General features: G+C 35.0%; 1 protein-coding gene across 1 annotated transcript; it reads left to right on the top strand.

Annotated features, from left to right (window-relative positions):
* Positions 1-55: 55 nt before the first annotated feature.
* LOC123542467 (mucin-5AC-like) lies at positions 56-26986 on the top strand. The gene is made up of 16 exons (XM_053532114.1): positions 56-110; positions 513-635; positions 4568-4801; positions 6391-6510; positions 7202-7381; positions 7729-7872; positions 8935-9117; positions 9496-9639; positions 9915-9980; positions 12005-12106; positions 13842-14009; positions 14449-14625; positions 17709-17852; positions 21364-21455; positions 25569-25763; positions 26678-26986. The coding sequence occupies exons 1-16, from the start codon at positions 56-58 to the stop codon at positions 26813-26815; spliced, it is 2265 nt and encodes a 754-aa protein (XP_053388089.1). The 3' UTR covers positions 26816-26986.
* The last annotated feature ends 324 nt before the right edge of the window (positions 26987-27310 follow it).

Raw genomic sequence — 27310 nt, 5'->3', positions numbered from 1 at the left:
GCTATATAAAATAATTCTTGGTAAGCGAAGGATATTTTTAAGAAATTGGAAAAACATGACGAAGTTAATGTTACTAAACATAGTGGCTGTTGTGTTAGCGCAAATTGCAGGTGAGTATTTAGATATAGCGTATCGTAATATTAAACCGATAAAAATACTTCTTCTAAATTTATCAAATGTAAGCATTTATGAGTAATTCCTGACCTCGGGCAAATAGTGTTGACCATTGACCGGCGAACCTTTCAATAACGGTTTCGTATGCATGATATTAGAAATAAATGTCAATGTTTGTTTTTCTTCTTTTTTCTCAAGGTTGGCTTTAGGCCAGAAAGCCTGTATTGGACTATACACTGGTCAATAGCACAGACTATTGCACACTATATTCCGTTTTATACTGATCAGTTGTTCCCTATAGTATTACTGATTTGATGGTACAAATCGGTGGAACCTGTTCTCTATTGGTTTTTCGATAATTGACTATAATTCATCTGGTCTCTTATATGGTCTTAAAGGTGTTAAGACAGAGGCTCGACGTCAGCTAAATGGTACCGCTTCCTGTGACAGATTCCCTGATTTTTGTCCTATCCAGTGCACGGCTATAGATGCTATGGGTTGCCTAGTCTGTAACTGTAATGGTACGTCAGCTTTGGTTCTTTAGGCTGTAATTGTAATAGCCCGCCAACTTCGCTAACTTATTCTACAGTTTTAATTGAACGCCTGCTTTGCTTGCCTATTATGTAAGTGTAATGCTACATCTGTTTAGCAAGCATATTGTGCAATTGTAATGAAATGCCTGCTTTGCTTGCTTACTCTGTAATTGTAATGTTATATCTATTCTGCCTGCTTATACTGTATTTGTAAAGATACGCCTTGTTTGCTTGATTATTTTGTGATATAAATGATACACTCGATTTTAGTTTTAAAATTACATATTCTTTAATCGTATTGACACACTTTCTTTGATTGCTTATTCTTTAAATGTTATGATATGCCTTCTTATTCTGTAACTGCGATGGTACGGCTCCGTTGCTTGCTTTTTCTGAATTTGTAATGTTACGCCTGCTTTTTTGCTTATTTTGTAATTGTAATGAAACGCCTGTTTTACTTCATTAATTTGTAATTGTAATAATACGCATGCGTTGCTTTCTTATTCTGTAATTGTAAATATACGCCTGCTTTGCTTATTCTGTAACTGTAATGATACGCCTGTTTTGTTGTTTGCTTACTCTGTAATTGCAATGATACGCCTGTTTTGCTTGCTTATTATGTATTTGTAGTGATACGCCTGCTTTGCTTGCTTATTTTGTAATTGTAAAGATACGCCCGCTTTTCCCCATTATTCTGTAATGATTTTAATGAAACACCTGTTTTGTTTCCTTGTTCTGTTATTATATTTAATTTGAAATTCGCTCTAAACTTTATCCTATATGTCTATTTATATGAATGTTTTCTTGAAGATAGTTTCTATATTTACAAAGCGGTTTCAACATGTTAAAGCAGTAAAGAAGCTTTACAGAATGCGCAAAAAAGCAAACTTAACGTTCATTAATTTATTTGTTTTGTCTCCGTGTGTTTGCTTTGTAAAGTCAATAAAGTAAACAAACGTGTTTGTAAACATAGCAGGATCCAAAAGAAAGGGGAAGAAGCATTTTACAGAAACATTTCGATGGCAAAATACCATACATATCGTAGCCCTGGCCAACCTATAAATCAGGCCAGTCTATTTTATAAGTACAACAACACGGTTGACCCATTTAAACGAGTTGTATGTGTGTGTTTGTGTGTTGGCGTGCTGTGAGTTTCGTTTTGGGAGGCTGCCTTTTCGGAACGCAGCATTCCCTGTTTGATATATATATCCTTGTTTTTTTTTATTCCGATCTCTTGAAGGTTCTTTGGGCTGTTAGTTGCTGATTTTGAAAAGCTTCGCCACTTCCAGGAATTTGTCCGGGAAGAAAGTACTAGACTGTCCGCAATAACAAAATTTGGTTGTTAATTAGAAACTGTTGCTGAATCTATGTAATTATACGTCGGAGCTAAACAGCAATGTGTGATCGACTGAAAGCCTACAACAGCTATTAAATAATCCATTTGCTGTAAACTTCTCCATGCATATTTGATAATCTTATACTTTATACCTTTTTTCATGCTTTGATGCTGGTATAGACCATGTAAAGCTCTACATTATAGTTTATTTGAAACATCCCTTTTCAAAATATTATTTTATGATACATGATTCATAGATACCGCGATACGACATTTCCTATAATACCTATTCCCATAAGATATTTATGTTCATATCGATTATAAATAATAAACTAGCTTATATTTACCTTGAAAAAAAGTCACGTTTTCAAAAATGATTTGTTTCGTATATATAGACCCTCTCAGCAGAAAATCATAAGCAAACAAAAATAGAATATATTGTCTATTCATTCAAAAGAATATCCATTTAAAATAAAACTGTCATCATATAAATATTCTATCGTTGAAATAACGTTTGTATCCCATTCAAAAGCATGATAGCATTCATCCCTGTATAAACTATTCAGTTCATCGTTCAAACAAAAACCACACTGGCCATATCTATATCAAATGTGGTTGTTCCAACGCAGCTTAAGTGGTGGACTGTACGCAGAATGAATGGATAAAATGAATATTTCCGGTCTTTTGTGTATGAATTTAGGCAATTTGTAGCCGTTACGTACCGAGCTAGATGTAAACGATGGGTGCACCTGAAGCGCAAATGAGTCTGACGTGCACGTGTTAATTTAGCTGAGATCCGTGCCATTTCCTTTAATACTAACACGTACAGTCCGAAGGAGAAGAAGATTTTTGTCTGTTTTTTGAGAATATCTTTTTACATACAGAGCTTATCGGGATCAAGAAACTATTGAAACACTTCATATTCTGATCAAAGAACAAGAAACAGAATCATTTGCACACCAGGTACTCCCATCGTTCCCATTTGACTCGGTATGTACAAGATAGACAAATCTTTAAATCATACATGATCAGCAATTAGGAAAAAATTGCTGTCTTATTGGTAAAATTATCCCCCTTGAAAACACCTGGCTTGGCGATACCGGTATCAATTTTTCATTTGGTTGATATTTCCCAACAGAAACAAAGAAGATTTTTTTTTTAACAAATATTGTTTTCCTTAGAATAAACGCACAATATTTTTATCCTACTGAAGTGTTCGTCATTCTTTTCTCTTTACAAAGATATAAAAAATATTTATCTAAAATGAAGAATTAATGCTTCCCCATGCTATCTTCAGTAACCGGAAATGTGTCATTTTGTTCTGCGTAACATTCACCATTCGAACAACGATCGATATGGAACCACCTGAACTGATAAAGCTATGACCAGCGTGATAATACATAATCGTTCATAACAGCAAGAAACATTTCTTAAGTTAACACATAAAATTATTGTGTTTAAACCACGGACGCAGTGCTATGCAAATACGATCAGATACCGTACATTGCAATTAATCACACGCAGATCTATTATATCATTACTTGCATTAAAATAAATTGTATGCCATAGTCACAGATCATTGCTTATCTTACAGAAGGCAAAAACACGATCACCGTACATTTTATTCCATATCCGGTCCTCGGCAATTTCCGTTCATTAAGTGTTCAATGTAAGTGGTTTCGGCATTTTCCGGGAGTCTTCGAAAGCATTGCTGGCATGAGCTATTTTCATGAACTAATAGGGGATGAAAATCCCCGAGACGGTAACATCCGTATGTAGTTATTCGTTTTTGTTGTTTGCATATACTAAGGCAATTTTTTCGATGTTTTCGGTTCCGGTTTATGTACATGTCGCAGACTGGTTGTCTGCATGAACATCCGAGCACCCCGAATCAGTCATAGAAATTCGTAAGCCGCGCCAACGTGATTCTTTTATTTCTTTTTCGTAATGAAAACTGTACATGCAACTGAAAAACTCTTTTAAAACAGTAAGGAAGTGTAAAGGCCGTCAAGTTTCTGTGTGGAGTGCAAACAAATAAGAAAAAATCCTAAAGTCAGTGCGAGAACGCGGTGAATGTCATCGTCACGGCTTCCCGTAAATTTTGCAAAGTATGATATTCGCTGTAAGAGATATGATGACACTAGATGTAAACTACTGTTAGAGCGAAGTTTCTCTTTCTTTTGAGTGTTGAATATTTCGTTGTAAGTGTATATATAAAAGATAAATCCCCATGCTAGGCGGTGCCTTAATTCATATTATACTAGGATAGGAAGTTGCACTGAAATTGAATTGATCAAAATCATTTCAGTACGTGTTTTTTTTTTCAAAAAGAAACATTGTGTCGACGTCACTTTAGAAAAATGCACTCCTTTTTTAGGCCTAAGGTTTAAGCAAGAGAAGATTTTTACTTTCAGGTTATCATTTATTGTTCTATTAGTCTAAGATCAGTCACTGGCTTAACTCACATGCATGATGTCACGTTATAGAGATAGGAATGCTTCTAACGGATAAGAATATATCTTTATTACCTATAAATATCACTTTGATCTAATGCAAAAATACAACATTTGAACTAATTTTTCAGTAGGTGCAAATAACACAGATTCATCTTCCGCAAGAAGTTCATCTGCCAACAGCAGCGGAAGTCAAACTTCCTCAAACGATGATACAACAGGCATTGAACAAAATGGCCGAAGCCAAACTTCCGCTTCATCTTCAAACAATATGGCGGGTTGTCCGAAACTTCCAGACAACTGTAATTTTGACTGTTTAACAATTGGGAGCAATGGGTGTATAGTGTGCACGTGTACAAATGGAGGTAATTCAGATTTGTTTTCCGTGCTAAATGAAAACCACGGCATATAATACTTTCAAAATTGGTGCATTTTGTGTTTTTAGAGCTTAGGATAAAAATCCGTAAAATTTATAAATGAAAATAGTCTCATATTTGTCCTCTGAGAGAAGATAAGTCGACAGAAAAGTTACTTCAACTATAATCCTAAGATCTGAATAAAGATGCTGTCTTTCTGAAGTTTATCCAGTCCGTCTCCGAAAATGCACAGACTGGATAAACTTTCCTATAAATTGCCAGTCTTGCAACCAATAAAACCTGTTAAAAATGCCGTTTTTCTTGGTACAAATATAATTCATTCACATTTTACTGAGTTGTAAAAGTTTTACTGATTTGAAAAAAAAAAATCCTTCAAATTATTTATGAAATATCAATAAAGGGAGGTAATATTTTTGTGTAATATTATATAACTTCAATTTCAAAGATAGATATATTATACATTTGATTTATCCATTTTTTAAAATTTAATATATATTTGTAGACTAGTGTTAACTATGAACTTTCTCTTTAGTTTAAAGAAACCCTCTGCTTATTGTTAGTTTGAGGTTTATAAATTATATCTTTCGAGCTATAAATGACGACACCGCAAAAGGACACAAAATCCTCTTCGGAAGAGGAATGAAACTTTGACCCCTAACAGGGTGAAGTAAAATGGAGCAGAGTTTATTAAGAAAACTAGTTTAGCAATCTTAACGAGGAATATCATCCATGCTGTCCCTGGGGGTATGCAAACAAATGCTGTCCTTCATAGGCAGACGACTGTGTAAGATCACTTCTTACCTACAATCAGTAGGAGAAATCTCCCGTTCGAGAAATCATATAAATGTTAAGTAGGGTTTTTCTCTACTTCCCAAACGGAAAACTTGTTACTAATTAAAATGTAGTAACTGGTTTCTCGTTCGAGAAGCAGCCATTTTTTTTTTACTTGTTTTCATCAAAAGGCAAGGTGCCCAGTTTTAAATTAGATACTTTATCTTAATTTCTTAACTTCTACAGATATGACCATTTTGTGTCGATTCGCCGTAAAACCCGACTTACTACCGTTCAGATTTTTAAAACTTTTTATTATCTTTTTTTTTTTAACTCTTGTTTTCTGTTCGGAAAGGCTCAATTTCTAACTCTTCAATGCACAAACTTTAGCAAAGTCAAGGTCGACAGTCTCAGGCTTAAAGACAGTCGTACCGTTCCGTACTGCTGTGAAATAGAATATATCTGATTTTTTTTTTTTTTTTTTTTTTTTTTTGCGGCAGTAGACACAATTAGAGTGGGGGTCTGATTAAAAGACCATCACATCAGCTGAGTTGTTGACTGAGTTTATAATGAGATGGGATAAACTTATTTACTGAGACTTTTATATCTTTTGCTTTACTCTTACCAAATCAACTTAAAACAACCAGAAAAGGCGAACAAATAGTCAGACAGAGATATAACTTGAGTTATGTACTGTGTTCTAACTTGTAAAATCCTGCCGCTTCTTGTCTTTCATATCGCAGAGTACGTCATCTCTTAGAAAAATCAATTGTCAATAAAAACAACTAAGACTTATTTCATTCTAGGGCCTTCAGTGCCACTGGCAGGTGGCGCCACGTTGACGTCAAGTGGAAAGACCAGCCAATCAGGACACGGGTCAGAACGGCCAATCACGAGTGCTGCAAATAACTCGACAACAATGACAAGTATATTTTCTAAAGTTCAATTATTATATCAAAACAAATCCTTTTTTAAGTTTAAGTTCGACTTTTACTTTCATCTGAACGTTTTGACTACAATACGTTTTTTTATACTTTCGAATCGGTCCGAACCAGGTGATCACCACATACCTAAATTCTGTGAAATCATAGGATGACTCCCTGGTTCCCGAGGACAATTTCAAACATCAAATGATCGAAAATTGCACCAGTGCTAGCTCTTCAGTATAAATACATTCTTGTACAATGTTTAAGAAAATGCAATTGTCATTTTAAAGAAAAGAAATTTGTTTGATAGCATTCATTGGTAAACAGTTTGTTTTTTTCGAAATGAAAAGATAAACAATACTAAGACCCGCAGGATGAATATAATTACCTCATTTTTAAGACCCTTTTTCTTCCATTTTTACGAAGCTTATACACCTTTGCACTGCATACAGAATTCAACATATTTGTAGTTCTTAAGTGGTCGGTTAATACATAAATGTTAGTATAAAACATTAAAAAACACATGAAAGATATTTACAAAAAGACGCTAAAAGACAGAAAGTTATAGAAGATTTCCTTTTTATTTACTAGTATTTGACAGAAACCAAATCAAGGTTTACTTTGCTATGTGGTGAAATGATGTAAATTCCATTCGCGAAATGCTATCGTTATCATAATGTTCCATTCACAGATGTTCAGTCGCCATTTTCAATAACAGCAAACGGTGCGGGCACCGGAAGCAGTGGCACGTCTGGAACAAGTGCGCAAGCGTCACAGAATAATAATGGCTGTCCTGTGTTTTCAAACAACTGCGATGCCTCATGTGTATCCCTAGACACTAACGGATGTCCAGTCTGTGTATGCGCTTCCGGTAAATAAAGTCTTTTCACGTATAATGCTTTTGTAAACTTGATGTGGAAATTTTTCTTTTTCAAGTTAAGAGATCAAACGGTTTTTGTTTTTTTCTTTCAGATATTATAAAAATTCACAAAGAAAAAAATGTAAAAATCTGAAAACGCAAGAAAATGTCTTCCATTTCGTGTCGTCCTTTACGTTTTACTAGACCTAAATTTGCAAGAACGAGATTTAAAATTGGAGAGTATTTCTTAACTGGGAAACTGGGCAATCAGTGCTGCCATTTAGAAGATCCCCGTCTGATTTCATTAAAATGAATTTACTCCTATAAATGTGGCATTTTATACTTATCATTTTACGCAGGTGGTACCAGCAGTTCCTCATCTATGACGTCATCGAGTGCTGGTTCGAATCTCAACGGCTGTCCGCCGTTTACCACTGGCTGCACAGCAAATTGTGTAGACCTGGACACGAACGGTTGTCCTGTATGCAGATGTCACCATACGGGTAATGTTCTTTGAATGCCAGTTGGAATGCTAACGGTGTAAAAGTTAAATCAGCTACAATATTCATTTTAAAGTTTACTGAAAATATTACCAACTGAATATTTTGTGTCTCTAGAAACTAAGGTTGTGGACCTGTATTGACAATCGGAATTTTCCGTTTGATTACGTATTTTTCGTATACGATTTCGGCATTCCTCGGTGGTTATGCAAAAGCAATTTTCTGACATGTCCGAAGGATGCCGAAGTAGCAGTCGGGAATTACGTAATCGCATGGAAATTGCCCTCATTAGATAACTTTTCCTTCAGTTCATTTTTTTTGTCCGCTGGTCTCAAGATCGTACGATAACAACAACAAAAAAATAGGTATCAGGGAATTAATGTTATATTGGAAAAAAATTTATTGTCGCGGCGGCCCGGGTTAGATTCCCGAAGCGGACATCTTTTTATTCTTGATCTGGCATTTTTAAGATAGTGAAGAAACAAAAACTCATATTTACTAATATTATGCTCATAATATGAATCAAACTTCAAAAATCTGCAGGTCAGTGCCTTTAACATTTTATTTGAAGCCATTTTACTTTAAGCTTTTGACTCTTTGTTAAAATACTTTAAAGATTCAACAGCTGTAGTTGTGGGTAATAACAATGGATGTCCTTCATTTCCGGTCAACTGTCGTTCTGATTGCGTTTCGCTTGACAATCACGGGTGTCCACTTTGCAGCTGTACTTCCGGTAAGTTTTACCTCGTGTTCGAGTTTATTTCATATTTTTTGTTGAAAGTACCAAGAGTACAGTTATATATCTGTATTTTTCCGAATAATATTACTACACATTATACACATGTTAATAACATAGTTACATTTTGACAGTCCCGAAATTACGGTTTTTAAAGCTAGATCCCGTCTACCCGTTTTGCTTAGTTTCATATTCACTAGTTAACCAAGAATGTATTTTTTTTCAGCTTTTACATGTTAGAATTTACAATATAAGCTGATCTCTCCTTTTTTTCTAAGTTTCCACTTAACAAAAGAGAAAACACTGTAGAGTTATATTTCATGTTCTAGGCCCCGGTTCACCAAGTGCATCAAGAAACAATACATCTCCTGCAACATCAGGGAAACAAACTGCTGTGCATGCATCATCCAACAACAATGGCTGCCCGGCGTTTCCTACTAACTGTAGAACGGACTGTGTAGACCTCACCTCCCTGGGATGTCCTGTTTGTACATGTACAACTTCCGGTTCCGGTTTGTAGACCGCTGTACTAACAAATTTTAAGTCACTGTGGATCTTACATATTTCAAGATGTTTTCATCTAACTCCGGCAAGTTACAATCTTACAGAGAACAACAAAAAATGCATATGATCACAAACAATTTATAGTTGCAATGTGTTAATTTAAACAAAAATATTTTGACATCAGTTAGTCTGTTTAGTTCTATTTCTTACAGAGATGGACCTGCATTAGTGGCCACATGTGTTAAACAGACACTTGCCTTAAACAGACTGTATAATAACTCACAAACTTAAGCAGCCAAATTGCTACGCTCGCTTGGTTGGTTGCTTAGCACAGGTTTGACTGTTACTTCTGCTACAACAAAAAATACTGACAATCAATTTTGCAGGTTCCACAGCGACGGGGTCTACCTCATCATTCCAGGGGCAAATGAACAATAACAATGGCTGCCCTGCATTTCAGCCAAATTGTCCTGCTGAGTGCACGACGACAAGCGACAACGGATGTCCCGTGTGCGCATGCTCAAGCATTCGTAAGTCAGTTAAAATTGATTGTGCGTTTATTTGCTTAATATTAACGCAAAGAGATATTATCAATTTCAACTACTTTTCAAATACTTTTGATAGATCATTTAAAAAACAAAGTGATTTAATCTTCGATTCCGCCTAAAACGTACTGTTTATCCTATTTTGTATCGGATTTTTAAAAAAAATAAATCACTGTCACTAAGTTGTCTTTCTCTTCACTTACTTTGTCTGTGGAGGGAGTAGCCGATCATCAATTCAATATCGTTTCTCTGTACTTCAGCTTCCTACCCGCAATATGTCACTTCCGGAAACTCAGCAACCACTACACAATCTTCAACATCTGGAGGTACGTTTCGTTTTGTTATTATTTTCATAACATCAGATCGTCAACATTAAATTGCCCCTATTGGATGTACGCACGTATTGAGCGCACTATATACTGACTAAAGGTTAGGGTTAGGTTTAACATAGGTTTAATAGTGTACGTTCAATGCGGGCGTACACTCAATGCGGGCAATTTAATGCCAACCAACATCAGATACATGAAATGTCTCTCTTATCAACCTATTAAATTAAATGTGATACGTTTTGTTATTGGAAGATATGTTTTTTACTTTTCTTTCAATAGTATAAAATTTTGTTTATCAATTAAGCTTTGTCTAACATCTTTTTTAAAACTTCCAATGTCCAAATCATTTTGATTTGTTGTGGTCTGCTGGTTGACCAGGGATAACGGCTTTACCTCTGAAGTATTTTCTCACACGCATATGCATATTCCCAACTTTCGCGTTGCGAACCTAACTGTTGTAAACAATTGATAAACAGGAATCAAAACTGAATAATTTTTCGTAATTTTGTTTCATATATCTAGCGTGTCTATAAACATTTGTGATTTCTTGATATCAAATATTTATAGCATTTGATTTTTCGCGTCCACCACGGCTTGTGAGGAGAGAGTGGAGCAGTTAGGTGGGGTGGGGGAGCAAATATACCCGTAAATGGTAATGATGTCGGTTTTTGCTAATTTAATATTATAGTTTTGATATTTTTCATCCGGATCAAATACATTGCTTACTTTTGATCATCAGAAAGCCATGTTGAATGTCCACCATTGATTGCCAATTGTAACACAGCCTGTTTACAGTCAGACAGTTACGGATGTATCTTGTGCAATGGCGATTGTAACGGTGAGTGAAAACATATGTTACTATTTATAGTATGCCCGAAATGTTTTGAAGATGACAAGTTTCCTTAAAGGTATCACATTAGCTTTAGCGCGGACTAGAATTTAATTTAGGATTCACGGATTAAAACCATGAATGAAATCGCCCGAAAACAACTTTACCATTAGCGCAAGTTAAATCTAGTAAAAGACACTTTCATTTATTGACAAAACTGGCGAATAGTGCAGATCACGAGCATCATGCATAGATGTGCAGGCTGATCATGATCTGCACTGGTCACAAAGGCGGAATCAATCGTGCCCAGCATGGTAAGATTTAATAGTTATCATTGATAACATGTAAGGATAAAGATAATAAATATCAAACAGTTATTTTGTCTTAGATAGGCCAGTGTTTATTGTTCTGAACATCAAAATATTAAAGCACCCTCCTATAAAACTCTAGTTTAACCACAATTAGAGTTTGTCTCTGTGGTATGGTTACCACACACAGAGAGAAACATAAACAATATAGAAACGGTAAAAATGATAGCAGCCAGGTGGGTAAAGGGTCAATATTCAAACTTTGATAGTGTAACAAACATGTTAAATGATCTAAGTTGGCAGAAACTCGAGGACAGACGGACAATAGCTAGACTTTTCATGTTCTACAAAAATCGTTCATGGTTATGTAACTATTCTAATCCCTCCGTATGTCGTACAGGCGTTGAGACGAACTCGTCATATGCACGATCATTCCATCAGGCAGATCCATACAAACATTAATGAGTTCAAGTTCTTCTTTCAATACACCGTTACCATATGAAATCAATTTCCACCCTTGATCCTGAATATCTTAGACAGGATGTTAACGCATCGTACTACTACTAAATGACCGTATCCTGTTTTTTTTTTATCCTGATTTTATTCTTTTTAACACAGTTTTATCTTGCACTATCTTCCTTGAACGTTTTTCTGTCATTTTTTAAACTTGAATTCTGGCACAGATACTGCTAGTTATACCCGAAATGGGCGTCAGTCAGTACAGATATATCATTACTATTGCTTTGTTTGCGTCCTCGAAATATCGTGATAATATTCCTTTTCAATATATTAATTCTTGAAATAAATAGAATCAATTTAAAACGCCGATACTGTGTAACTACTTAATCTTTTTACCCATTTTATATTTAAGTTATTTGTTACAGAAAATTATAAGAAACAACAAACCGGACACAGCGTTGTAACCACCACAACTAATATTCCGGTGACAACGTCAACATCTTCTTCTAGTGGATCGGGCGGAAGCGGTAAGCATGCAAGAAAATAATGTCCATTGGAACACATTGCATATCTTGTTATTTTGTGAATTCTCGTAAATCAAATTCCTGAAATATTTCAGATCATTCTGTTGATAAACAACAGTTACTTAACCAATTATATAACAATATATTTTTTTGAAATATCTATTTTAGCAAATTATTTTGGTTCTAAATGCTCGTAAAACATTGTGATACTGGTTGCTTTCGTTTGCAATGATATTCCACTTTACAAAATATATTTTTTTCATTGTTTAAAAGCAACATTTCCAATACACAGTAAACATTTAAATGTTCTTTTTATATTAGGCAGCCCTGAAATAAGAGAAGTAAACATGCATCTGAATGCAATTGGGTGCTAAACAGAGATTTTAAAGGACATATTCAACAATACAGATAATACAACTTTATTTAATTTTTTGGCAGGCACAGGGATTAACTGCCCTGCATTTAACCGCTCGTGCAACGCCGATTGTGTGAGGTTTGATCTGCAGGGATGTTTAGTGTGTACCTGCACGGGTGAGGCAGTTTTATCACTTAGAACCCAGTTAGAACCATCAGCCTATTTGATATGTCCAATAGATATTTTTGAAAATCACTTCATTTTTGATTTTGAATAATTATGTGCGCGAATATTACCATTTAGATGCGAATAATGCAATTAAAGAAAAACTATCACATGTATGACGTCGCGGGAGTGAAATAAAGACATTACATTTTAGATTTAGATTTGTTTAAAATCCATGGCATATAATATGCATGTGGATAAAACAAAGTGAAATAATGAACCAGTCACAAATCAATAGTGTACAAAATATTGTGCGAAACGTTGTACAAAATGCGGTACAAAAAAAATGAAATTGGACCAACCACACTAAAATAACCAAAGATGGAAGGGAGACAACTCAAAAACTACTTCTGCAGAAATAATGACAGGGTATATTCCCACCAAATAATGCATATTAGAAGGTCAAATTATTCATGTCGCATATTTTTCGGTATAACACCTATAACTTAATTCTGATGTTTTGTGACTTGACAATTGTCTAAATTAGTGAGTAGAGTGTTTCATTCATTTTATTACTTGAAAACATATCTAAATAAATGAATTCATGATAACACTGGGCAATATCCGAACGATAACGTACCTTTATTAGGCCAGTCGGCACTCTCGGACGTAAACATAGCTGCGGATTATCAAATGTTCAAATTAATTTGTGAATACGAAGTCTTCGCATTTCAGATAATACGGGAGGTAATCAAGGCGGAAATTCCAATGGGAACGCTAACGGTTGTCTCCCCTTCGACACAAACTGTCCTGAAGGTTGTGCAGCTGTTGACAAAAACGGATGTCTAACATGCACTTGCTCAAGTCGGTTTTTTTAATACATATTCAAAGTAAAGTCTTAATTTCTTAGGCAATGCATGGTGTTTAGATTATTTTGTCAAATTTTATTATTTTTGTTATCTTTTTTATATGAAACGAGAAACTTTGAAACAAATGTGAGAACAAATTTTTGCTAAAAACTATTATTTTAGTTTAGTTTAATCATATTTTATTAAACATCATTGAGCATATATGATTAAACACATTAAAATGAAACGGAGAGAGAACATTTCTATGATTCTTTTTTCTTATTATTACTGTTTTTTTTTGTACTTAAATTGATCGGCACAGGATTAGTTATCAGTTAGTTTTCAAAAGTGTTTTTCTAATCTATCATAGCAAGCGGAGGTAGTAATACAAATGGAACTGGAAGTTCGTCTGGAACATCAAGCGGAAGCGGAAATGGCGGCGCAATCACTTGTCCAGCGTTCGACGGTGCTCACTGTAATCCGACATGTATTGGTTTGGATGGAAACGGTTGTCTTTCGTGTGACTGCGGTACTGAGGGTAGGCAGAATTAATTCTTTGCCTTGAGATATAGATCTATATTCTAATGCATGACAGAGTATAAGAAGAAATGCATTTCTTAATAATGATTACCTTTAGAGACTTTTCGAAAGCTAATGTGTGGTCTGAACTACACAAAAGCCATTTTACAAGTGGTATCAAAACACATAAGGTCAAATATTAATTCGTCAATTTCGTCAATAGATAAGCAAATAACGCCTGATTAAGATGGATCAGATCCATGCATAACTCTTGCTCTTGAGAAAGGTTGATTCTTACGCTTGAGAACAGAAACCTGCATTCATCCACCCTCCATCCCCAGCTAAGCATTTTTCTTTTTAGAACATACTTCTTCATGCGCTAGAGAAAACATGGACTTCATTTTTTTATAACACTTATCTAGAAAGTCTTATACAACAACATTTAATGCTTTTTCTAGTAACAACCCCGTCCAATAGTGCTTCTACAACAAAAGCATCAATTATTCCTGGTGGTGGTGACGGAACCACATTTGCCCCTGGTAGCGCTACAGGAAGTGGAACAAAGGGAGGACAGACTAGTACCGGAAGTAGCGGCGGAGATTTTACAACATTTGCACCAAGTATTGCGGTTACTGGTACAAGTTCCGGGACACAAGGTCAAACAGGCACCGGAAATACAAACTCTTGCTCCCCATATGACGTAAACTGTCCACCAGGGTGTACCGAACTAGATGCACAAGGATGTTTGTCATGCACGTGCTGTAAATATTTTTGTTTACCTTTTCTTAGGAATATATCATTATCACTTAATTTATCTTTAGAAATTTCATCGCAATATGTACTGTTTTAAGGTTGCAGATCCGTAAAATTATTCGGCAAATTTCGTATTTTCCGTTTTTAATTTCGGCATACTCCGTTTTTATGAGAAATCAAGTGTAATAATAGGATGCTTTTACGTGTGTTTCTATTATTTTCCATGCATGTCACATTTCGTACATTTTCTACTTATTATAAATGCTAGCTGTCAATCTTTGGAACTGATATATACACTGATTGGTATTCATACGTGCAGTTAAACTAGACGAATATCTTGACATCTGAAAATTGTAAGTTTAAAGCAAAGGTCTTGTTATGATGCTCGGCAATTTACGCTTAATTTCGTATTCTCCATACACAATACGGCTTTCATCACACGTTGATATAGCCCCAACGCTAACGTAACTTTCCGTAAAAAACGGAGAATGCCGAAGTTGCTTCGGAGATTACGAAATGCTGAATGTCAAAGCGGGACCACTACCTTAGGATCGAGAGCCCAACTGGACTATTGATGATATTCCATAAGTCATGTGCACGTTCAGCTTTATTAAGGTACCTTTGAAAAGCGACACAAGTACGGTACCATATTTACTGACAGTATTTTCCGATTACCTCCCTTTTAACGGTTAAAAATTAACAATCAATCATACTTCAAGTTCGATATTAATGCTGCTAAATTTGGCTTTGTTGTTATGCGCAATATTTGTAAGAAATTATATAACACTGAACAGTTTATTTCATGTATGTATATAACTCACTTCTATGCTTGCAAAGGCTATTTCAATTAAATAATTTGAACTGGTATCTGGCGTCAAATCATACAGCATATTTAATGATATCACTCAGATAATGTTATAGTATCAGTTATGAAAGGCAGGTTATAAGGAAAACAGGTGGAAAAAAATGGAAGTTTGCATAACATTTTAGACGCCACATATGGAATCAAAAACAGCCAAGGAACATAAATTATTGCAATATTAATATAAGTGTGCATAAATTATGCAAATATGGTTGCACTGAGGTATGAGAATCTATTTACAACCAACAGCTTTACCGATTGACATTGATAAAAATACCATTCTGTAGTATACATCAAGATAATGAAAAATAAAGCGTACGTGCACGCGTTTTATATTCTTTATATACCAGTCCTTTATAGATACTGTCAAAAATACGGCTTGTATTTCACAAGTAAATACGAATATGCAGAAAAAAATCCGTATTGTACTTTTTATATCATTTTTATATGCATGACCTGACACAGTTCTATAAACATTACACACAGAAAGTACACCTAATTTGTATTTTAAAAGCGATAAACATTGACGATTTCGATCGATAACAAATCAATGAATGAAAAAATGGGATGTGTGTAATTACAAGGGTCAATATAACAGTTGCTTATTCTGGGACTTTGAATTCAGCTCTCGTGGATTATTCTTAGTCGCATCACACTCGGCGTTTGCGCACCTCGTGTGAACAGAGCTTGCAAAATCTATTCGAGCCGAATGTACACATGTACAATTCTAGCTCAAGCTATTGTTATAATAATCCAGTTGTATGTAAAAAAAAAAAAATAGCACCGTATTATCTTTGAGGAAGAGTGGACCCGTGAGATTACGTCATAGCCCGAAGAATGCCGGAATTTCACATAAAAATACGTAAGATAACGGAAAATGCCGATTTTCACTACGGGTCTTCCTAGTTCAGGTTAGTCAGAGTATAGCTTCATCAAAAATAACACTAAAAGACCGAATTCCGGAAATACCCGAGTCTATTTAGACAGTTAAACAGCTTTAGATGGATTTAAAACAACAAATTTTTATAGATAATTCTTTAATTACTTTTTCGGGTCACATATATGTACATAGAATATATAAATTGAAGAGCATTTTAAATTACAGCCGCCCAAAACAGTACAAATGGAATGACTTCCGGTTCAACCGGAAACGGAAATAGATGTCCATCATTTGACACAAAATGCGCTGCTGACTGTACACATATCGACGCCATGGGATGTTTAACATGCATATGTTCAGGTACAATATACTGTATACATTGAGTGGCCTTAATATGCCTAAATTAACATAACACAGTGCTTGCACAAGAGCGGAGTTATTTGCCCTGTGTTGACCACATTTAATTAAATGGTTACGTGAGAAATAGTTCGTCTATTTGATGGTGAGTATCAATGTAGACTTAGATGAAATACCAGCAACAAATAAGCAATAAATAAATAGTAAGAAGAGGTATCAAATAGTTACATGTATAATTTGACAGAATGGGTTTTTGATAGGGCCAGTTTTGCTCGTTTGTAGCCAATTAGAGATTATTCTTCGAACGCATATGATTTGGTTCAAACCGGTGGAGAAAGGGTGATTAAATAAATTTAAGTTAAATCTCAATCTACGGTCCAACAGGTAACAGTATCGCCCATTTTGTCTGATACCAGACCGCCTGGTACTAACTGCTCCAGTTGTACTGAGCAATGGAATATGAGAACAGGAAATACCAGAGATTTTCTTCAGTCAGTGGAAACGGAAGTGGATTTTTGTCGTTTGGTCGTGACATTATGCCCGATTCAATGGGCTGTTTATTTTGTAAATGCCCAAGAAAATGGGATACCAACTTACAGTTTAAAACATTCGCCCATTAAAAAGGCATCGTGTATTTAATGTACATATCTAACAATAAGGGTGACCACTCTAACTGTCTTACTCATAATGCTATCCGAAGAAATTCTGCAAGTAATTTGAATTCATTGTAGTGTGTATATCAAGGGCTTAGAGCAAAACTGGTCTATCTTTATATAGAAAAAGAAGCAGACAGACCAGTTCGCTATAAGCCCTCGATAACATCTATAAACAATGAACCAGCTCATTAAATCCATGTTTTATTGTAGGGCAATCAAGTAATGATACAAAAGGTAGCGGATCTGCAGGTACTTCCGGCAACGGTAATGGCTGCCCTGCTTACGACACGACCTGTCCGGCAACCTGTACATCTCTAGACGTCAGGGGGTGTCCGCAGTGCTCGTGCCCTGGAGGTAATTTGCATATTGAGGTGCTTGCTAAAATTGACTTTGTGGGAAAAGTATATTATGTAAGCAATCGTACATTTGTATGTTGTATTCTGTTAACAAGTACCCAGATTGTAGAGACAACGCATGCTTTTTCGTTATATAACATCTGTTGAATCCGGAAGGATTCTGGGTGTTATATCACGAAATGAACATTCGTTAACGCTATAAGTCTAACATAAAACATGTAAAAACTAATAGAAGAATATATTATCCCTCAATGTCATTTTTCCATGACATGTGCGGGAATGTCTGCGTTGTTTTATCAGTTGATGTCATTTCTTTTTGATTTAATCGCTTTGGGGGCGTAATATGTTTAGGCTTTGCCACGGAACGCGCATATACAAAATGTGTTTAAACAGCACTTGAGCGCGAGATTCTCTCTGTTTATTTTACTCTCCTTTGAAAATACCCCGGAAAGTGACCAGAGAATTGAGAAGGCTAAAATATATGATCGGAATGTTTTCCATATATTTTTCTGCATCTGATTTTTTCAAGCAACGATACAGATTATTTACACCACTGACAACAATTCTAACATGGTAAAACCGGTGATAATTTTACGGAATGTCTTCAATCAAAGCGCTGAAAGCACAGAGAGGTTGAAATCCGCATTTGATGCGCAATAAACCACTCCGCTGTAACACAGCTCAAATCTCTTCCATGAAACAGTATAACATAAGGTGTAAGATGTATGGATGATATTGCCTAGAGTCCATACATACAACGGTATGTGTATATATGTATATTGTTAAATGGTTTATTGATGACTGCTTATAAATGATGATGTTATAAATGGATGTATATAGTAAGTTATATTAAGGTAAAGATTGTAAAACCGTACTTTTTATAGGCATTCCTTGATGTATGTACGCACAAAAGAAACAAGAGGCCAGCTTTATTATCATTGAGATATATATATATATAGTGTCTGTTGTGGCTTTTGGAAGAATGTAAACATTTGTGAATTTCTATTTATGTATGTTTAAGTATAAACGTATGTGCTATGTTTTTTATAATCCTCATTATTAGAGGATAATAAATAAATAATTATTAATAATTATTATAAGGCTTAATTAAAATTTCCTATAATGATACCAATGAGAAATCCAGTGTCTGTTTCATTTAAAACACAAATATTCACAAAGAGAATATAGATAATAAAAATATTAGATCCCTGTCTTTTTTATTCAAATTAAAAGGGGCATACCCTACAGCTAGTAGATTCAAATTTTGCAACCGTATTTTATGGACTGGACATACGTAAAATAAGAACTTGTTACATTTTTTAAGAAGAACATATATCAAACTATTCCGCTTTGGGCGAATAATCACCTATATTCGTCTGTCTATAGTAAATCGCTATCTATCCAAAATTGTACAACAACAAGAATTGATAAATAGCAAAACGTGAATTTCATTTATTATTGCTGGAATGTTTAGCTGAAATTTTGAGAGTTGATGTTGTCTTATTAATAAATACAGGTGCGTGTAAAATAATCAAGAAAATAGTTAAAATAGCAAATTTGCTTGCTGCTGCGGCGCCGTATGTTTTGTGTTCTTTAAGAACACTGTTTGATGATGTTTAATGTTTCTTTGATTCAATGATTCATTTACACATGATTTCTGAAGATATGTAATTGCACTCAGTTATAGCTAGGTATGCTCCTTTAACATTCGTTACTTTACGCTAAAGATGTGTAGAAAATGCTATTTTTAAACTGCCAGTTTGTCACAGTTTCTCTTTTGATTTTCTAATATCTTTAAATATATTTTCATTTATCATGTGCATTGAAACGAGTGTTAAACCTGACTAGGAACTTTTTACATAGAAATTATGTAGAGGTAAGCGGTCGGTATACTCGTAAAAAATCAATAAAAGTAGTACGGAAATAGAACTATGGAAGCCCTGGAAATACAATTGATTTCCGTACTTCCCACTTCTAACTTTTGCACTTCTCACTTCCAACTTCTTGACTTCCTACTTCCTACTTCTAACTTCCGCACTTCTGACTTCTAACTTCCACACTTCTTACTTCCAACTTCCTGACTTTCGACTTCTGATTTCCAACTTCCACACTTCTTACTTCCGACTTCTTGACTTCTTACTTCCTTCTTCTAACTTCCGGACTTCTGACTTCTAACTTCAGCACTTCTAACTTTTAACTTCCTGACTTTCGACATCTGATTTCCAACTTCCACACTTCTTACTTCCGACTTTTTGACTTCTTACTTCCCCCTTCTAACTTCCGCACTTCTGACTTCTAACTTCCTGACATTCGACTTCTGATTTCCAACTTGCACACTTATTACTTCCGACTTCTTGACTTCTTACTTCCCTCTTCTAACTTCCGCACTTCTGACTTCTAACTTCCACACTTCTGACTTCTAACTTCCGACTTCCAACTTCCGCACTTCTGACTTCCAACTTTCCCTCTTTGGAAGTCGGAAGTAAGAAGTGTGGAAGTTGGAAGTAAGAAGTCAGGAAGTTAAAAGTTAGAAGTGCGGAAGTTAGAAGTCAAAAGTGCGAAAGTTAGAAGAAGGAAGTAAGAAGTCAAGAAGTCGGAAGTAAGAAGTGTGGAAGTTGGAAATCAGAAGTCGTAAGTCGGGAAGTTGGAAGTCGGAAGTCAGAAGTGCGGAAGTTAGAAGTCAGAAGTGTGGAAGTTAGAAGTAGGAAGTCAAGAAGTTGGAAGTGAGAAGTGCAAAAGTTAGAAGTCAGAAGTGGGAAGTACGGAAATCAATTGTCCCTCCAGGGCTTCCATATAGAACGGCGGATTTATCTGCTTCAGTTAAAACTGTCATTATTGATTTCTTGCAGTCTCCAGAATACGATTATAATAGGTTTCGTCGCTTCGTGGTTTCAACATAAAGCTGTCATAAATGTTCAGATTTTTTATTTCTCATTTCATTTTCAAGTTAATTGAAATCCAGGCGATTGAAAACATTTTCGGAAGTATTAAACCATGTAACTTTGGTAAAGGATGTATTGTTCAATATTTTTGTTCATGCATTTCTGTATTTACATGGCAAATACTATTTCATTTTATGATTGCGCATGACAGGGAGTACGCCTGCACCACGAACTGACAACGGGAACCAGGGCAGTACCGGAAATGCCAATAACTGCCCCGTAGTGAATATCCTGTCATGTGAGCCATCCTGTATAAAACTTGACAGTCACGGTTGCGTTCTTTGCACGTGTCAAGGTAAAAAATACAAAATTTTTACAGGTTTATGTGGGGAAGTTGCGCGTTCTTTGTAACGAATGATAGAATCATTGCTGGTACCAAACAAGAATTACACTGATTTGGTTAATTGACTGTCTTAACATGTGTGAAGATCCATTGAAAATACAGCATTATTTCGTGGTAGAGAAACACACAAATGTAATCGTACAGACGATATACCGGATAGTCTTTAAGGTGTATAGATATTGATTATAATTAAGATTAAGAATTTATTGTTCATGTATTTCAAGTAACAACACCAAAGGCAGACACGTCTCCAGACACGTCTTCACGAGTCACAACAACACCATTGCCCTCAACAACGAAGACTCTGACGACACGGGTAATGCTTTATTTTCAAAGAAAATACTAATTTTTAATACTTTTTTATCTTTTAACAACAACAAAAAAAAAATCAAAACAGAAGCGCTTTGGTCATTTGCTCACAAATCAATCAAAGCTGTCCAATCTTACCTCTCAGGGCTGGCATTTTCAAATTATCAGTTTATCACAGAAAAAATAACGTGTTTAAATACATGTCGAATCCAAACAACACAGACATTTGAACAAGCCTTCTAACATTGTCCCTGGTGTACGTAAATAATGCATGACATAAGCCTGTTGGTTTGAATATGATATGTACAAAAATTAACAGCTGATAAAAGAATGAATTAGGATGGGACGCTAGTTTTGCAATACGTATTCAACAATTCAGTCAACAATGGCTTTGATAAATGGACAAGTAACTGTAGATCAATTTTCAGAACATTTGTTTATTCACTGTAAGTTAATTACATTGATCGTTGACTTGTAAAGATATGAATTATAGAAAAAAATATAACTGCGTTTGAATTCTAAGTTCTTCTGGCACTTTACAGATAACAAATAATCCTGGTAATATTATTAAAGGCATTGACCCCCAGATCGTACGACAATAAATACAAAAAAAACGAGAAAATATTTAAATATAAGAAAATTATTTCTATATTTCTTAAAAAGGCTTTAAAATTTAGTTAATACTGACAGATTATATGTAATGGAAACACATGGGATTTAGTCGTTTTTAGCTTTGTGATCTCGCAGCGTCGTCCGTCGTCCGTCTTTGCGTCCGTTCGTCCGTAAACTTTTGCTTGTGACACTCTAGAGGTCACATTTTTCATGGGATCTTTATGAAAGTTGGTTAGAATGTTTACCTTGATGATATCTAGTTCAATTTTGAAAATGGGTCACGTGCGGTCCAAAACTAGGTCAGTAGGTCTAAAAATAGAAAAACCTTGTGACCTCTCTAGAGGCGATACTTTTCAATGGATCTTCATGAAAAATGGTCAGAATGTTCACCTTAATGATATCTAGGTTGATTTTGAAACTGAGTTATGTGCCGTCAAAAACTAGGTCAGTAGGTCAGATAATATAAAAACCTTGTGACCTCTGTAGACGCCATATTTTTCATGGGATCTGTATGAATATTAGTCTGAATGTTCTCATGATGATATACAGATCAAGTTCAAAACTGGATCAACTGCGGTCAAAAACTAGGTCAGTAGGTCTAAAAATAATTTTGAATGAATCTTCATGAAAATTGGTCAGAATAACCACATTGATGATATCTAGGTCAAGTTTTAAACTGGATTACGTGCCATCAAAAACTAGGTCAGTAGGTCAAATAATAAAAAAAACCTTGTAACCTCTCTAGAGGCCATAATTTTCATGGGATCTATATGAAAGTTGGTCTGAATGTTCATCTTAATGATATCTAGGTCAAGTTCGAAACTGGGTCAACTGCGGTCAAAAACTAGGTCAGTAGGTCTAAAAATAGAAAAACATTTTGACTTCTCTAGAGGCCATATTTTTCAATGGATCTTTATTAAAATTGGTCTGAATGTTCACCTTGATGATATCTGGACAAAGTTTGAAAGTCGGTCACGTGCGGTCAAAAAATAGGTCAGAAGGTATAAAAATAGAAAAACCTTGTGACCTCTCTAGAGGCCATATTTTTCATGAGAACTTCATGAAAATGGTGAGAATGTTCACCTTGATGACATCTAGGTCAACTGCAGTCAAAAACTAGGTCATTAGGTCAAATAATAGAAAAACCTTGTGACCTCTCTAGAGGCCATATTTTTCAATGGATCTTCATGAAAATTGGTCAGAATCTTTATCTTGATAATATTTAGGTCAAGTTCAAAACTGGATCACATTAGCTCAAAAACTCGGTCACTATGTCAAATAATAGAAATAACGACGTCATACTCAGCTCAAAACTGGGTCACGTGGGGACAGGTGAGCGCTTCAGGACCATCATGGTCCTCTTGTTACTATTTTTTCCATTCAAAATTGAAAAGCGTTTGTTACAGGGTACCGTAGGTAAACTGCCTTAATTATAAAGCTTTTATATTTTTATTATATTCTCCGCGTTGTACTAGCCAAAAAGGCAGTAAATTTTCTATTGCCGCGTCGGCCCTTGTTCGATTTCCGACAAGGGCATGATTTTTTTTTCTTGACTTGACATTTTTATATAGTTTAGAAACAAAAAAATCATGTTCTAATGTTCATAATATAAACAAACTTAAATTTTAAAGAAAGATCATTTTTAGCCACAATCTTGAGGTCAGTTGCTTTAACTGAATATAGAATAGTTTTGACAATGTGATATCAGATGTCTCACTTTCAATGCTTTATCATTGTATTATTGAAATATCAGTAAATTATATAAGGTTATTCACAGTGTAAATATCTTTTTGTTTCACTGAAACTGCAGCTGAATAAAAATAGTATAAACTATTGAAATGATAAAAAAATAAAAAGAATATGATTGTACTACATGTTAGATTAAAATAATTCTATTTACCGAGTAGTTTACACATTGTGACAAATCAAATCCGAAACCACGGCGAACAATTAAAGAGGCACCACAAAATATAGTGCATTTTAATCGGCATGGCGGGGCGTGGTTTTGCGACGGTCCACTGCATCATTGTGCAGTAGATGTAGTATATTCGGCAACCTGATTTCTTATTCACTGACCATCTATCTCACACTGTAACATCAGTAGCTCTACATATTTTGCTCATTTTTTAAGATTACCATTATTTGCATAAGCCAGAGATTAACTCCGCCCTGCCAGGTCGAATAAAATGCACTATAACAGCATTATTTTGTGTTTCTATTAGGGTAATTATATGATTTGCATGAAAAAGTGAGAAATACAAGTATCTACTAACAAATTTGCTTAGAAATATTTAAGGCCAAGACAATGTGTCTAATGTCTAAATGGATGAATGTAGCATTAAGAACAGTATTTGATATAATATCAATCTTTGTTTCTACATGGCAAGATTATTATTTATCAATGTTTTAAAACTTATACTGAAAAGCTATTGACTGAATAAGTTTGTAGATGAGGTTGTGAAAACATACTAATTCAGGGCCTAAAGTATCCACCGGTCATAATGTAATGTAGCTGTATTATTAGAATAATTTTCATGAAGTTCTTGTGGGAGATAAAAGTAGGTCACTAAGTCGTGGTGAGTCTTTAAAGTGGAATATTATGCGCATATTAAATATGACTTCTTATTTTGACTGGGGCAGTCATTTTAAGAAAACTCAAGCTGCACGCAAGAGTTGCTTCTCACCAACTTAAGAAATCTCTACCTATAGGTAAGGGAGATTACTGCGTAGAAGACTGAAGAAAAAAAATCTATTATTTTATTACTCCGATTTCTTTATTTCTAAAGCATCAGCTTCAAATATTTATGCGACATTTTCGTTAATTTAATACATTTAAATGCAGAACAACCCGAAATTGCTTTTATGAAACATTCACCGAAACACATTTTGTGCTGTAAGATGCGCATAATTCCACTTAAGTAAGAATTATAAATTCATAATGACTACATGTATATATTTACTAGGGTCAAAACCACTGTTACTAAAAATGAAAATGTTTGGAAAACCTTGATTTAGTTAAAGTCTTTTACTCTATATCAGGCTACATCAGTTCCGACACAGAACTGTCCAAAGTTCGATGAACGCTGCCCACACAGCTGCATCACTATCGATACACGCGGTTGTCTAGGCTGCACGTGCAAAGGTGTGTAGTCAATATATCAAATTATATGTAATATATATATATATGTAAACCGTTTTTGAATGGTCTTTGTTTATATACCACGAGTTGTGACTCATTGCTTGCCAGGAGAAAGGAAAAAAGTTTGATAGCTAGTAAATAGGTGAAAATGTAAACGTAGCGATTTTATTGAATGCAATAATGGTCCTAAAAGATTTGTTGCGACAATTGCATTTGTTCAATATGTATGCGTCCAATGAACAGAAAAGTTTTGCTTGAATAAGTCGATTGATTTGACATTGGTGAACAATAAATCATGTTGTTCATAATAAATATTTAATTTATTTTAACTGATACTTTACTTGCTTAATTATCTTGGAAACTGTGAAGATAAATGTTATATATCCAGCAACAACTCAAGCCCCACTTACACAACATGGAACTTCAACGAGTGCTCCATTGGCAACACAACCTTCTACAACCCAACCATCTATCACACAAGCACCTCCAACTCAACCACGTAAGACCCAGGCACCTACGATTCCGCCATCAACCGCAGTTTCAACGACCAGTCAAACCTCCAAGGTATAATTTATTTCAAATGTATCTCAGAATAATAGGGTACGTGGTCACCACGGCACATACGTTTTGTCGACTTTTTCGACAAATATATTTCTATCAACACTACATGTATATAGTTGGCTCAGTCAAATTAGCACTGGGGTCTTGGCATGTGCAACACAACACGGCAAAAGTATTTTTTACACCACGGAATAATGACCTTGGTCGACATGGCACTTGAGTCTGAGTGGACAAAACAAAAGGAGTTTGAAAAGAGTTCCACGATTTCATTAATGCCTAGTGAATAGCACATATGTTTAGGGGTGGGAGATGGGGGTGGGGAGGGGGCAGGTAATGTGGATGTCCAATTAAGTACCTTGCCATTCGAGAATAGAAGATCTTAACGCCATTTCATGTGCTATACATTGTGAAATTACTTTAGAAACAGAAAAACAATCATGCTACATGTATATGTTTTAATCATTTGTTTCCCCTTACAAAACAGTTCTTTGTTCGCTGACTTATTGTTCCCTTTGATTACAATAATTTTGTCTGCCCAGTAGGTCATGCAAAACTTCATGCCTAACAAACAATATTCAGTTTCATTTTGAAAATAATTGTTATTCCTCATCGAAATTCATAAATATTTCAAGAGCCATTTTAATCATAATATAGCGCGATAGAGTGCGTCTCATTTTATATAACTTGTTTAAATATATTAAACAGGCTCTTGAATGTGGATTATTTACAGTTGATAAAGCTGAAATAAACTGCTAAGCAGAAACCGACGGCCTTCCAATCAATCCTGACAATTCATATGTAATATTTCTGAAATGTATTATTGTTAATTGATTGCAAACAATTAATAATTGATAATTTATTGTATTCATTAAATTTCTCAGATGTTTTATGTATAACATAGCTGATGTCTATTGCAGGGCTCAACAGTCAGCCCTGGTGTTTGCCCGCCGATACGTTGTGTATATCCCTGTGACGCAGGAGTTACCCTTGGTGCCGACAACTGCCCCGTGTGCACCTGTAGAGCGGATATGATGACATCAAAACCAACTGTATAATACCGCTGTTAATCAAATATTTTTTGTTTTTTTTTGTAACCAAATGTCTTGATATGTGAATTGTTTTCATATTAATAGATATCTGAAAATATTTGCAAATGTTTGTATATTACAAATACCTTTGCGATCCTATCTTTATACGAAATTGTATTGTTTCAAGGTTTAGCTCTAGTATTTCTTTTTTTTTTTTTTTTTTTTTTGTGTTTGTTTTTCAAACAGTCAATGCGTTTGTTGTCACCCTTCATCCGCGTCAGCGTTGGCGTCCACGTCATAAAAGTTTTGCAATGTAAGCAGATTTCTATGAAACCGCTTGGTCAAATGCTTTCAAACATCCAACGTGTAATCTCACTTGACAAGTTACATAGCTCAAAAATTTATTTTGCTAAACTTGTCCTCCTTTTTAACTCAGAAATTGTGGTTAAAGACTTGCATGTAAGCAGGTTTCTCCAAAACTGCTTGGCGGAATGCTTTCACACTACACACTTTTTCTCGGTA

Source organism: Mercenaria mercenaria, chromosome 19 (genome assembly GCF_021730395.1).
Source record: "Mercenaria mercenaria strain notata chromosome 19, MADL_Memer_1, whole genome shotgun sequence".
Taxonomy (NCBI): domain Eukaryota; kingdom Metazoa; phylum Mollusca; class Bivalvia; order Venerida; family Veneridae; genus Mercenaria; species Mercenaria mercenaria.
Note: the sequence above shows the minus strand (reverse complement) of the source record. Positions and strands in the feature narration are given on the sequence as shown.